Genomic DNA, 14,975 nt, shown 5'->3' with positions numbered 1-14,975 from the left:
TATCCACATAGATCTGGATAAACACCGTACCCATTAATAAATTCACTGTCTACCACCATATATGGGCATGATCATTTAATACAATACCTGAGATAGGAATATAGCTGCTTGCGGTTTTGATTGTATTATATTTATTTATATATTTTTAAGTGTATGCTGATTAACATTAAAGGGTTTTAATATTACATTTTTATAGTGGTCCGTATATTATTCTTGATATTGAGTGCCCCCTTAACTTTTATATAGCAACAGAGTGCCGCCTCTATATTGTGTCCAGAAACGCCGCTGGAGCACAGACAGGAAAGTGCGTGACATCAGTAGAGCATTTGCTCCTTTTACATCTTTCCATGAAAGAGTATAACCGACATCAGTTAACTTAGAGAATGTGTTTTTCTTCGTGACACAACCCCTTTGAAACAGAATTCTCCCTTTATCTTACTGCCATATTATTATTATTATTTTTTTGTTTTTATTTAGAGGGAACTTATTTAAAATAACAGTAAAACCGATTTGAGATGACCATCCAAAATTGCATTGAAAAATGGGATTCTAGGTGGTCTGTCCTCTCTAAGATGGCTAATATGCATAATATATAGTGGAACTGAAAATATGTCAAAGAAAATCTCAAAGAGGTAGTCTTTTAGAAGGTTTTGCTATATAACGTAACTCCAATTAAAGTTATTTTTTTCTTACTCTTATGGTGATTTATGCTGTCGGATACAGAAATTTGCTTCCAAAATTGTTTATTGATCTAAAAAGGAATAGTTAATATTTAGTCTTGTCTCAATACACGGAAATATTGTGTCACAGTTTGTCTTGGAAGCAGCCTACGGCTAGTAAAATTCTGCTAGATTTACTGCTGTAAGTTCGTAAAAGAGTCTGCATGGTAAGGTGCAGTATTTGAGCATGTAACTGTATTTTTTGACTGTATATTCAATTCAGTTTTAAGTATTTTCTGCAGAATTCCTTGCTACCCAAAAGCCAAGAATTGGACCAAGCCAGGTTAGGACGTCTTCTTCCTAGGGACCCATAGCAGCCCCGTTGGCTGCCTCTATGGTACGCGTGAACTTGACAGATGTCACTAAAGGTACCTTTACGCAATGTGATGATCGGTACGATTGAGCGACAAACAAGTCGTTTCTTGGTGTAGTGAACGTTTCAACAATGACCCTTTAGACCTTTAGACGCACTGATTATTGTTCACAAAATCGTAATTTCAATCACATATTTCATCGTTTTTCATCGATTCCTTTTTGCACATATGAGATCTTTAGTGTCCAACGATGATTTTTGTGCCCACACAAATGATTGAACCAACGAGAAATCTACAAATCGTCGGTTGTCGCTCTATAGTTCATTGTGTTTACACTGCTTGATAATCGTGAGTTTTTGCTCGATTTAATAATAATTTACATGATAATTGGCTTGTGTAAAGGTACCTTTAGCTTCATTTAAAGTTAACATATCAGTTGGTTTAAAAAGGACATTTTAGTAGTCATACACCATAGATAAGTGTTGTCTGAATGCTTGTTCAGCTCACAGCCCTTTCTCCCAAATCTCCACCCCATATAAATGCATGCTTGACTTGGCCAGGACACGTCTGACAGCAGCTAATCTCCCATGAGAGCAAAGAATTGGCCATGTTGAAATCCACCTTGCCTGAGTCTAATTTCCACCAAAATCTGCCAGGGAGAGACAGAATATACTTGACTTATTAGAAGGTCAACCAGTTTAGATGGCACTAAAGGGTACATAGAAAGGGTAAGAACTGCAAAGGAGGGGTCATAGGGCGATGTGGAGGTAGGTTAGGTATGAAGAAAGCCCATAGATAATTAGTTGGATAGTGGAAGAAAAAGAAGTTTAGGGCGGTCTATAAATAGTAAAGAAGTGGGAAAAGGATCTTACCTCCTACATTTCATGTGAAGACACTCACACTCCCTCTGCAATTTTGACTTTTCAGTTTTTGGACTTTTCGATTGTTACAGTTTTTGGTTAGTTTCTGCAGTTTTTTCCCCCTACTTTTGCAGATGTCACAGCAAGTGGGTTGTTCTGTGACTTTGAAAGGTAGCTGAGCTGTAGAACCCAGGCACAGTCAATACACGGTGGATGGAACCTTTTGTTAGTGGCTCCATCCTCTGTAAAGTCTCCGGTACTGGTGGCTTCCCAAAACAGCTGATTGTGGGGGTGCTGAATGTTGGACCGCCCACCCAGCACATAGGGATGACCTTCCGTGGTCAAGGGGTGGGGATATATAAAATTCAGCATGAAGTGAACAGTCAGTCATTGTTGGAAGCAGTAATAATGGTCAGGCGTAATGATCTGACCAACTTTAATTTGGGCCAAATTGTTATGACTAGATGACTGGGTCAGAGTACCTCCAACATTACAGGTCTTGTGAGGTGTCCCCGATATGCAGCAATTAGTACCTACCAAAAGTGGTCCATGAAAGAACAACTAGTGAGCCGGTAACAGGCTCATAAGTTCCAAAGGCTCATTGATGCACATGGGAGAGAAGGCTAGCCCATCTGGTCCATTCACACAGAATCATACAAATTGCTGAAAAAGTTAATACTGGCAATGATAAAAAAAAAAGTCAAAACACACAGCTGGTTGCATATAGAGCTGCATAGCTGCAGCGCCTGTGCTGACCCCTTGTCCACCACCATAAGTCCCTTCAATAGGTATGTAGGCAGAAGTACTGGTCTGGAACATTTTCTTGGGCATCATGTAGACAACTGGTTGCATGTGCATTGCTTACCTGAGGAAGAGATGTCACCAAGATGCACTATGGGAAGAAGGCAAGTCAGCTGAGGTAGTGAGATGCTTTGGACAATGTTCTGTTGGGAAACTTTTGGTTCTGGCATACATATGGATGTTACTTTGACATGTACCAGCTACCTAAACATTGTACAGACTAAGTACACCCCTTCATAGCAATTGTATTCTCTAATCGTAGCAACCTCTTTCAGTCAGATAATCTGCCATGGCCAGGACACAGAGCTCAAGGTGTTGAATTGGCCACCAAATTCCCTAGATCTCAATCTGATCGAGCCTCTGTGGAATGTACTGGAAAAACAAGTCCAATCTGTGGACGCCCCACCTCACAACTTTCAGGACTTAAAGGATCTACTGGAAACTTTTTGGTGCCAGATACCACAGGATACCTTCAGAGGTCTTGTGGGTCCACGCTTTGATGTAGAAGAGCTGTTTTGGCAGTACAATTGATAACTAAACAGGGTTTTAATGCTTATATAACCGTGCTGCAAATATAAACACTCTTGGTAATCCGTTAACTGGTATATACCCTTAAAAAAAAAATTTTGCTTTAGTACTGTCACATGGTCATAATCACATAGCAGGTCTACATCTTTGAAAGCATTTGCAGGGCCCATTCCTCCCATTGGTCTTAGTGCAAACTGTTCTGTTTCCGAGATTAGAACTATTTTTCCCACAACTTTCGCAAACGCGTGTCATCACTAAGGAAAGATCTGCACTTCACCTCTACATATTTAATGTTGTAAATTACCCTTACAATGTCTTGATGTTTCCCATGCTTTACTGTAATACTGCAGCTTAAGTCCAAATCCCTTATTGGGAGTGGAAATCTCAGGGTAATGTGGCAAACATCCATCAAACTGCAGGAGACTGGACACTAGTGGAATGTACATGATCAAACCCAGAAAATGACGTAATGAGATGATACCTCACTTCCAGCCATTAAGAAAAGGTTTTCGGGCCAACCCTGACAAGTCTCTTTGGAATACAAACATGAATGCTTTGCGGATTTGTCCTGACAGTGTGGATTATTATGGCTGTTATTATCATATCGTGATCACTTACCTTTTATTTTTCAACCTGCCTTGCAAAAAATACAGTTATTGGATAGTAATGAACAACAACACTTAACATGTAAGGGATATGGAACAGAGGCATTTCGGCACAATGATTCATGAAAGTGGAGGCGCACACCATTATGTGGCTTTCAAAATTATACTTACCTGATACTTCTATTCTTCGCTGATGGCTGCTTAGGCTGTTAACTTGGCTGCTCTAGAGCAGATTTGTAATGAGTGACTCCAGCTTTGCTACCATGTCTGCTGGTATCTATTGGTGTCAGAAATCTACATGCTGTCCCCAATGTCTCATTGGCCGATTTGGACATGATATGTAGAGGCCTACTTTTATGCCTCTAAGCAAAGTACAGCATGAAATCAATGGATGGAGGGCTGATTGCTACTTCAGCAGGGATCGAAACATTATAAACTTAGAAACTATAAGCCAAAAATTGGCAAAGAGAGAAATTATCAAATATAACCATCCCGGAGTTCCCTTTTAATTTAGACACACTGTATAGAGCAGGCCTAATTTCCTACAATTAATAATAATAATAATATACCTTGTTTTTTCACATTCATAATGCAGGTTGCACCTAAAGCGTAGCTAACCTTTCAACAAACTTTGCATGAAGCAATAGTACAGTGTGTGTACATGAGGAATAACACTATTGCTAGCCATTGTATGACTTGTATCTGGCATGTTTTAGCAGTGCTCCTCTGTGCATGCTGAATATCTAGTTTGCAATTCTCCCAGAGATGGTGGGAGGAGACTAGCTGCCATCCACTGCACACAGAAAGTAGAGGAGAATCTGCATCCTAACCTTATTCTACTCACTCACAGCCCCAAGATCATGGGGGCACTACAGAGAGGTACTGACCTGTATGGTTGTGAATACAGTGCTTAGGGAGTTTATATCTCAGTCCATGTAGCTTCAGCAACCTTCTTGTCTGTGTGTGCTCCTGCTCAGCCCCCCCCCTCACCCCTCCACAGACTTTGATTGACATGTGTAATATGATCCTCAGGTGGAGCTGCTCCCCTCTGCTCCTCTCTCTACATATTACCTTTGATGCACTTATTTCTCTGCCATAAACCCAGCACCTCCTTTAGCAACACCCAGATAGTTTATAGCTCCTCCCATCCAGCTAGTTACATAGACGTTCCCCTATCACTGCCCCTGTTGCTACTTTGACACGACCATAGACATAACATCAAGGAAATAAAAAATAGCCCAAAAAGGTATATATGCACAATAAAGGTAAAGCAAACTAATTACAAATCTACATCTACCTTCATAAATGAATATTTTACAGGACATTGATGCAAACCGGAAAACCCCTTTAAGGTTAGTTAGAAAGATAGCCAAACAGGGAAGGACTGACTATTAGGGCTACTGGACACCGCCAAAGGGCCTAGCATAAGAATGGCTGTCAGAATCACTGGTACTCAGTTACCATCACTGGATGACATCTTCACTGCTCGCAGCAGCAACAGGGCAAAAATTATCTGCGGGGATCCAACTCACCCAGGCCACAGCCTTTTCACTCCCCTACCCTCTGGTAGGCGTCTTAGAGCCCTACATGCCCGCACCACTAGGCTGAAGAACAGCTTTTACCCCAAAGCAATCAGTCTCCTAAATGCTCGGAGATTATTTCCCCTTCCTAGGATAGAAACTACCACAGACTGAAAGTAACTGCTGCATTCATGAACACATGATGACCTCTTGTCTGCAGTGATGTCTGAATCAGTGTATATATACTCACAAGCACTTCCTACTTTGCTCTTGCTATATATATGCTGTGAACTGTGAATATTAATGCCTTCTAGTGCAATGTTTTTTTTTTTTTTCTAGTGTAATGCTTTAGTTTAAATGTCAGTTCTTGTTCCTCTGTCCATGGCATCTAGGATTGCTCCAAACAACATTTCATTGTATTGTACATTGTATTACATTGTATTGTACAGTGACAATAAAGGCATCTTATCTTATCTTATATAAAAACTGCCCTGTGTGTCTTTATATATCACCTCCCCTGACATCTGTTTTAGTAACTGCTTGCATTACCCATGTAATAACAATTCTGGAGCATCTATTCTTATGGCTCTATGTTGTCCCATTCCTGTATTGTTCCTGCTAGATGTTTATGAATGAATTGTCAGCAGCTTGCAGTAAAAGTACAGATGGGTGCTACCAGTTGGGGATGTGTCCCTGCAGTCTGACACTAGCAGTACTGATTGGGTAGAGTCAGACACACCCGCTACTCATAACACCCAGCAGTACCTTTACTGCAGACTGCTGGCTATTTATTTGTAAACCACTAGCAGGAAAAATACAGGAATGGCACAACATAGAGTCATAAGAAGAGATGCTCCAGAATTGGTGTTACATGGGGAAAGCAAGTACTCACTAAAACTAATGATAGGTCATCTTTAAATTATATTAAATTGTAAACTTTTTGTCACTGCATAAATATTTATGTAGCTATGAAGTGGGGTTTGTACAAATCCATTTATTACGAGCTCCCCTAGAATTGTATTATGTAGCTACGCTATATGACTGTGTGAAAGGAACCATGAGATCTGGAGCCCTGTAGTCTTGCTATCATGTAATTGTATCATCAAAAGATTTTTAGTGGGGGGTAGTTGCCCAGATTGATGTTTCATGCATGGATGGCAATGTGATACCATGGGAGGATGTGACACTACTATATGGACACAAGTCCTAGTATTCATGGCAGCTGAACAACTGGAAACTAGGAGTGTATAAATATTAGACCTTTTTTTTTTAAATATATATATTTTTTTTGTCTGTCCCTAATAGACAATTATCACAATCCACATGACTTCATAAGACTTGAATTACCTTTCCGGCCTGCATTACCCTGGCTTGAGGGCTTATCCGTTACTGAACCTTCAAGAAAATAAATATATCAAATAATTACAGGTTGCACTTTTATATAATAGTATATATATATTCGGTAAAATTGGTAACATTTTGGATTTTACTTTATTCTGCAATAGTCTATTTGAACAATGAATGGATGAGCTTCTCAGCATGCAGTAAAATGTGGTAAGCACCTGACGTTCCTCCGTCGTATCATATATATGGACATACAGTGAGGAACAGAAGTATTTGAACACCCTGCAATTTTGCACGTTCTCCCTCTTAGAAATCATGGAGGGGTCTGAAATTCACATTGTAGGTGCATTCCCACTCTGAGAGACAGGATTAAAAAAATAAAAAAAACAGGAAATCACATTGTATGATTTTTAAAGAATTTATTTGTCTTGCACTGCTGAACATAAGTATTTGAACACCTGAGAAACAGCAAGAATTCTGGCTCTCAAAGACCTGTTACTGTGCCTATTAAAAAGTCCACCTCTACTCCACTCATTAATCTAACTTAGTAGCACCTGTCTGAGCTCTTTAAAGACACCTGTCCACCCCACAGTCAGTCAGACGCCAACTTCCACCATGGGCAAGACCTAAGAGCTGTCAAAAGACACCAGAGACAAAATTGTGGACCTCCACAAAGCTGGAAACGGCTACGGGGCAATTGCCAAGCAGCTTGGTAAAAATAGATCAACTGTAGCAATTGTTAGAAAACGGAAGGTGCTAAAGACGACTGTCAGTCTCCCTCGGACTGGGGCTCCATGCAAGATCTCACCCCGTGGGGTATCACTGATGATAAGAAAGGTGAGGAATCAGCACAGAACTACAAGGGAGGAGCTGGTCAATGACATGTAGAGAGTTGGGACCACAGTTTCAAAGGTTACTGTCGGTAGAACACTACGCCGTCATGGTTTCAAATCATGCATTGCACGGAAGGTTCCCCTGCTCAAGTCATCACATGTCCAGGCCCGTCTGAAGTTTGCCAATGACCATCTGGATGATTCAAGGGAGGCATGGGAGAAAGTCATGTGGTCAGATGAGACCAATGTGGAACTTTTTGGTCTAAACTTCACACGTCGTGTTTGGAGGAATAAGAAGGATGAGTTGCATCCCAAGAACACCATCCCTACTGTGAAGCATGGACGTGATAACATCATGCTTTGGGGGTGCTTTTCTGCGAAGGGGACAGGACGACTGCACTATATTAAGGAGAGGATGACTGGGGCCATTGATTGTGAGATTTTGGGCAACAACCTCCTTTCCTTAGTCAGAGCATTGAAAATGGGTCGTGGCTTGGTCTTCCAACATGACAACGACCCCAAGCACACAGCCAGGATAACCAAGGAGTGGCTCCATAAGAACCATATTAAGGTTCTGGAGTGGCCTAGCCAGTCTCCAGGCCTAAATCCAATAGAACATCTTTGGAGGAAGCTGAAACTCCATGTTGCTCAGCAACAGCCCTGAAACCTGACAGATCTAGAGGAGATCTGTGTGGAGGAGTGGCCCAAAATCCCTGTTGCAGTGTGTGCAAACCTGGTCAAGAACTACAGGAAACGTTTGACCTCTGTAATTGCAAACAAAGGCTTCTGTACCAAATATTAACACTGATTTTCTCAGGTGTTTAAATACTTATGTTCAGCAGTGCAAGACAAATAAATTCTTTTAAAATCATACAATGTGATTTCCTGATTTTTTTAATTCTGTCCCTCAGAGTGGGAACGCACCTACAATGTAAATTTCAGACCCCTCCTTGATTTCTATGTGGGAGAACTTCTGTGTGTTCAAATACTTCTGTTCCTCACTGTATGTATGAGAGAGCAAACTCAACTCATAGATCTTGATGGACCTCATGGATCAAATACAAAGATCATAGACCTCAGCTTATGTCAAGTTAAATGTTTTTTTGGGGAGTTTGATATTGAGGAGTTGTCCTCAGAATAGGTCATGAATATCAGATCTCAGATATCTCCCGGCCTGTTTCAGGAGGCTGCAGAGCTCCAGTGAGCACTGCGATCTCCTCACATCTTGTCAAGCGCATCGCCGTTCATTGTATAGTGGCTGTGCTTGGTACTTCCGATCAGGCCCATTTACTATTGTCCATAGGCTATGTGACTGATGAACGTCCTCAGCGGTCACTGGAGCTCCACAGCCTCTTCAAAGAGATGATCATCTGGGGTGCTGGGCGCTGACCCCCACCATTCAGATATTGTTGACCAATCCTCAGGAGAGGCCATTAATATATGAATCCTGGGAAACCCCTTTAACCAGCTGGGGGAAAATGAAAGCTGTACCCTGATTGGTTGTCCTGCTTAGTGCAGGAGCGCACGGTGTCATTAGTTGCTATGACGCCATGCGCTTTGTGCCGCCGCCGCAGTACAGTAATAGACTCTTATAGATCATACACATGTGTATTACTGTGCTGCGGCAGCGGCACAAAGCGCACAACGTCATAGCAACCAATGATGCTGTGCGCTCCTGCACTAAGCAGGATGCCAGTCCGGTGTTCCACGGACGTGTAAATGAAACCTTAGGCAGGGTGCTGAATCTGCTAAAAGAGACCAGTCCTTCATGGAGACTTAATGGAAGTGCTCCCTAGTATGGAGACTTATGGGTAATGCTCCATGGGAAATGAATATGCAAAGAGACATCTCCCAAGTAAGAGAACCTTCTTGTCAGCGCCACCCATGGAATTCAATATCCGAAAAAAAGTTTGGACTCATAGTGAGCCACTTCCGATAGGTGGTGCTGGCGAGATGGTTCTCTTGCATGGGAGATACCTCTTTGCATGCTCGTTTATCTCTGAAAGGAGATACTGAGAAACAGTAAAGCTGTCATGATATTCTCGGCTGTTCCTGACGAACTTGGATAGATGTGCTGATAAAAAGCTCTATGGCTGGCTTCGTGTGGTTTTTTGGTTCTTTGTAAGAAACAAAAACCCAACTAGCCGCAACATACGTAGCCCTGCTCTCGGGGGAGACGTGGATGCAACTGCATATAGTTAAAGGGTTGTCTGCCTTTTTCTTACCGATGATCTGTGCTTTGGATAGGTCATCATTATCTGATCAGCGGGGGTCAGACACCCAGGACCCCTGCCGATCATCTGTTTGAGAAGGCAGCAGGCTTTTTGCTGCTTTTCGCAGGCCAAGGACGTCACGTCTATAGGTCACGTGGCCTGGGCGCTGCTCAACTCCATTGAAATGAATAGGGGAAATCTGTGTCAACATGTCGAAGTACCCTTAAAGGGAATCTGTCACCTCGTTTTAGGTTATAGAGATGCGAACATGCACGGCTAGATCGCCGCTAGCATGTCCGCAATATACCGGTCCTATAGGGCTTTTAGAGATATGTAAATGAGCCTGGTAAGGTGCCCAAGGGGCTGCACTTACCTGGTGCCCAGCCACGACCCCGGTATAGTGTTCCTTCCCTGTTCTGGCATCATCCTCAGGGAAGGAACAGCGCATACGCGAGCTCGCACGTCGCGAGATTACGGCAATCTAACTGTGACGCAAGGAGGAGATTCAGAGGACATAGGTGGTACTGGGCTCCTTCACAGGGGGTCGTGGCTGGGCACCAGGAAGGTTAGTGCAGCCCATTGGGCTCCTTACAAAGCTCATTTACATATCTCAAAAATAATTTTTTTAACAAAATGAAAGGACACAGCCCCCTAGGACCGGTATATTGCGGACATGCTAGCAGCGATCTAGCCGTGCATGTCCGCAGCTCTATAACCGAAAATAAGGTGACAGAATCCCTTTAAAGGGGTTGTCTCACTGAAGTAGATGGCATTTATCATGTAGAGAAAGTTAATACAAGGCACTTACTAATGTATTAGGAATGTCCATATTGCCTCCTTTGCTGGCTTGATTCATTTTTCCATTACCTTATATACTGCTCATTTCCAAGGTCACAACCACCCTGCAATCCATCAGTGGTGGTCGTGCTTGCTCACTATAGGAAAAAGCGCCGGCCTCTATGGTGGCTGGGACTATGGGAGCGTGCATAGGCACACATGTGCAGCATCTCCCGTCCTGACAACCTCACATCTGTGCTGCAGGGTAGTCATAACCCCTGGAAAGGAGCCGTATATAATGTGATAGAAAAATAAATGAAGCCAGCAAAGGAGGCAATATGGACAATCACAATACATTAGTAAGTGCCTGGTATTAACTTTCTCTACATAATAAATGCCATTTGCTGAAGTGAGACACCACCTTTAAGAATGAAAATACAATTGGCAGATTTAATAAAGCCGTCCAACAGAAAGAAAAATGCAATGTTGCCCATAGCAACCAATCACAATGCAGCTTTTATTTTACCAGAGCAGCTCAGGCTATGAAACCTGAGCCCTGATTGGTTGCTATGGGCAACAGTTTTTTGCTTTTCCTCAGTCTTGCTATCGGCTGTTTTCTTACCTGAACATGTCGGTGTTTTGTTCTGCACCGAAGAGCCACTTACAGGTTTACCGTCTGAGGTAACACACCAGCAATATCCGGTATAAGTATGACACTGCACCTGCCAAATAAAATGAATAAATTACAATGGTGATAATCAGGTCTCTCCTCACACCCAGCACTCCAGAATTCTGGCTCCATAAACACCCAAAGTACTGTAGGATTTTGTGACTTTTCGAGTTATTTATGGCGTTGTGCATTTTTACACCACTCGCTCCAGTTCTGAAAAATAAAGTGGGCATGGTTGAGCCGATTTAAAGGGGTATTCCCATCCCTATATCAAGAACGGGGCCTTGCATTAATGGAGACCACACTGCGCATGTGCGTCCTCCTCTCCTTTCTCTGCTATGGCCTTGTAACCACCGATTCATTCATTTCTATGTGAATTCTGGATATAGATGAGTACAGTGCTCGGCTATCTCCGGAACTGCCATAGAAATAAATGGAGCGTCCGCACGCATGTGCGACCGGCTGCTTCGTTCTTTTCAGGGGGGCTGCAGGTGGTATGGAGCCACTGTACTCTTGAATGATGGGGGTCCCAGCATTAGGAGCCCCACCAATCTGATGGTTATCCCCTATCCTGTGGATAAGGGACAACTTTAACCAACCAGAATACCCCTTTAAGGGCTCATGCACACGACCGAATGGATTTTGCAGTCCGCAAAACACAGATCCGCAAAAAAACTAACAAATGACATCCGTGTGTTGTCCATGTTGCATCCGTTTTTTTGCAGATCCATTGTAACAATGCCTCTCCTTATCTGAAAAACAGACAAGAATAGGACATGTTCTATTTTTTTTTTTTTTTGTGGACATACAGAAATGGAATGCACACGGAGTCATTTCCGTTTTTTGGGGGGACCTATTGAAATAAATGGTTCCACATAACCCCTAAAAGCTTATGGATGGGCTAGAATATGCCTCCCAATGTCTGATAGCTGTGAGTTCCACAGGTGGGAGCCGCACCTATCTCTCAAACGGAGCCCACGAAAATAGCCGAGTGTCACGCCTGTAAGAAACAGTCATGTAATGTGTCTAAGTTTCGTTATCCTGGTAAACTGTGTTAAAATTTAATGTATAATGCTATTCTAGTAATACAGATAAATGTAAATGCCTGCAGTATTCGTTTGGTCAGTAGATGGCAGCATAGGACCAATTTGCATTGAAGTTTGCCATAGAGAAAGTGTATTAATGTGGTAGTGGCTCTTTAAAACAGCAGTTAAGTGTTGAAGTGACACGCCCCTTATGATGTCAGCCTGCCTCAGTGTGAGCAGGAAGAATGAGGAAGAGGGACTGAAACTATAACGGCTGCCATCTTGGCTAGATAGAAAGCAAGTTCTGTGCTGTGTAAGACGTGTGTGGAGATACTAAAGGACGTTCCTGTGCAGCCAAGCTGTGTGAACTTCAGTCTAGAGACGGATGGAGTATAAAGAGACCGTGCATTTAGTGAAGCCAAGTTAAAAAGGACTGTGTGCAGCAGCTAACCTGTGGAGCTGACATTGGGCTGACTGGATTGCCCCAAACAGTAAAGAGACTCACAGTGCTGTCGAGGTACCGGACAGTCACTGTAAAATTCTGGATTATATCCATCTGGTTTTCCGGCCTGCTGAGGAGGACTTCTTTGTTGCGGATCCTGCGCTGGTTATAAAGGAAAAGGACGACATCGGGCCCCACCGTGCACTTCCACAAACTGTAGGAGGTCCACTTGGACCACTGGGATAAGGGGGGTGCGCACCCGCTTGAAAGTTAGGGTCAGTTAGGGATAGTTCCTGGGACTGCTATTCCTTAGTGTCCGCACCGCGAGCACGGACACAGCAAAGGTGGAAATTGTTGTAGTATTTGACTTGAATTGTTCATACTGTTTTATTGTTAACCTGCTTTTATTAATTGATAGTAAATGCAATTTTCTTAATCTTGACTTCTGCGTACGCACTCTTTTCTGGTTGCGGAGTCATACCACCTGCCTTGCTCTCGGTTCACACGCCCACAGAGAGTCCCATAGAAACGAATGGCAAGCCCGCCACGCAAGCGCGGCCACAATTCCATTCGCTTTATGGGGCTGACGGAAATAGGCTGCCTTGGCTATTTTCGTCAGTCTCATAGAAATGAATGGAGGGCGGTCGCACATATGCGGTCTGCTCTCCTTCTCCGTTTTAGAGATAGGTGCAGGACCCACACCTATCAGACATTGGGGGCATATCCTAGCAATACACCCCAATGTATGAGATGGGCCAACTCCTTTAAGATGCACCAAATTTATCAAACATGTTTATATGGCTTGAGGTGCATTTTTTCTTTTTTTTTTTGCTGATTTTCTGCAAGAAAATCTGCGCTAAAAGGCCGTTGTGGGGCCGTTCCGTGCAGCGGGCCGAACCCATTCAACTTGAATGGGTCCGTAGTTTGTGACATGTCATATTTTTTTACGGTGCGGAACCACGGAAAGAAACACCACGGAAGCACTCCTTAGTGCTTCCGGTGTTCCGTTCCCTGACTCCGTTTCGCATCTCCAGAATTGCGGACCCAACGGCCGTGTGCAAGAGGCCAAAAATGCACGTAATCCACTACATGTGCAGGTACTCGAAGTATTCACACATGGCGGTATGCACTTGTCTTGTGCTCTGTTTTGCAGTGAATTACCACAGTCATAGGCCTCTTGCACACGAACGTATTTCTTTCCGCGTCTGTTCTGGGGTTTTTTTGCGGACCGTATGCGGAATCATTAACTTCAATGAGGCCGAAAAAAAACTGAAGTTACTCCGCGTACATTCAGTTTCCGTATGTCCGTTCCCCCAAAAATAGAACATGTCCTATTATTGTCTGCATTACGGACAAGGATAGTACTGTTCTATTAGGGGCCAGCTGTTCCGTTCCGCAAAATACGGAATGCACACGGATGTCATGCGTGTTTTTTGCGGATCCGTTTTTTGCAGATCGCAAAATACATACGGTCGTGTGCAAGAGGCCTTACAATGTGTTTTTTTGTCGGACCAGTAATTACAGATAAAACAAGGAAAGGAGATTCATCAAAACTGGTGTAAGTTACCCCTTGCAACCAATCAGATTCCTCCTTTCATTTTTCAGACCTCCTTTGGAAAATAAAAAGTTGGATCTGATTGGTTGCTATGGCCAACTAAGCCAGTTCTACTTTACACCAGTTTTGATAAACCTTCCCCAAGGTCATTTGCTGCAAAAGTGCACATTATTTTCCACAAGGCCCTACCGCTGTGTCTCTGTACATGTGAATGCGCTCTCCATAGTGTCCTAGAGCAGCCACCTGCTGAGGATTACCCCTGTGAAATGGCCAACGACAGCTCCTGCCAGTAATGACAGCATCAGCAGCCACCTGTGCAGCTCAGTCCATAGACAGGTGGGAGGCAGAGCTGTCTGTGTACTACCTCATGGCACTGCTCCCAGTGCAGACCACCAGGTAAGGCCTCTGAGGGGGAAAAGCTGCTGGAAAAAAACATGCAGTTGTCTTTTTGGGGATTTCTAGTCATTCTTAGTCTATTAGTACCTGCATAGCCCTGTTACATCTAGTTTTGCGCACATATACGACTCCATGGTGTGCACACAGGTTTTTTGTGTCTTATGTGTGATCCCTGTATTGATTTTTTTTGTTTTTCACCTGTTGCACGCTGCCTGGCTCCATTATAATGTTCCTTTCTATCTTTCACATGTCTAGTAATGTTCCCCATGCAGGGGCATAACTACCATAGTGGCAGACCATGTGACTGCTAGTGGGCCCAGGGCAAGATGGGGTCCAGTTGGGATCATCCCCTCTTCTACTGGGGGTGAAAACT

At 43.2% G+C, this 14,975-nt stretch overlaps 1 protein-coding gene across 2 annotated transcripts in view; it reads right to left on the bottom strand.

Annotated features, from left to right (window-relative positions):
- Positions 1-14,975, bottom strand: part of SMOC1 (SPARC related modular calcium binding 1) — a 180,352-nt gene that overhangs the window by 70,335 nt on the left and 95,042 nt on the right. For both annotated transcript variants that reach the window (XM_044272697.1, XM_044272698.1), the window contains exons 4-5: positions 11,137-11,236; positions 6,695-6,742 (exon numbers count right to left, since the gene is read on the bottom strand). In XM_044272697.1, coding sequence (XP_044128632.1) covers positions 6,695-6,742; positions 11,137-11,236 — 148 coding nt within the window. The remainder of the gene's footprint in view (positions 1-6,694; positions 6,743-11,136; positions 11,237-14,975) is intronic.

This window comes from Bufo gargarizans, chromosome 11, assembly GCF_014858855.1.
Source record: "Bufo gargarizans isolate SCDJY-AF-19 chromosome 11, ASM1485885v1, whole genome shotgun sequence".
Taxonomy (NCBI): Eukaryota; Metazoa; Chordata; class Amphibia; order Anura; family Bufonidae; genus Bufo; species Bufo gargarizans.
Note: the sequence above shows the minus strand (reverse complement) of the source record. Positions and strands in the feature narration are given on the sequence as shown.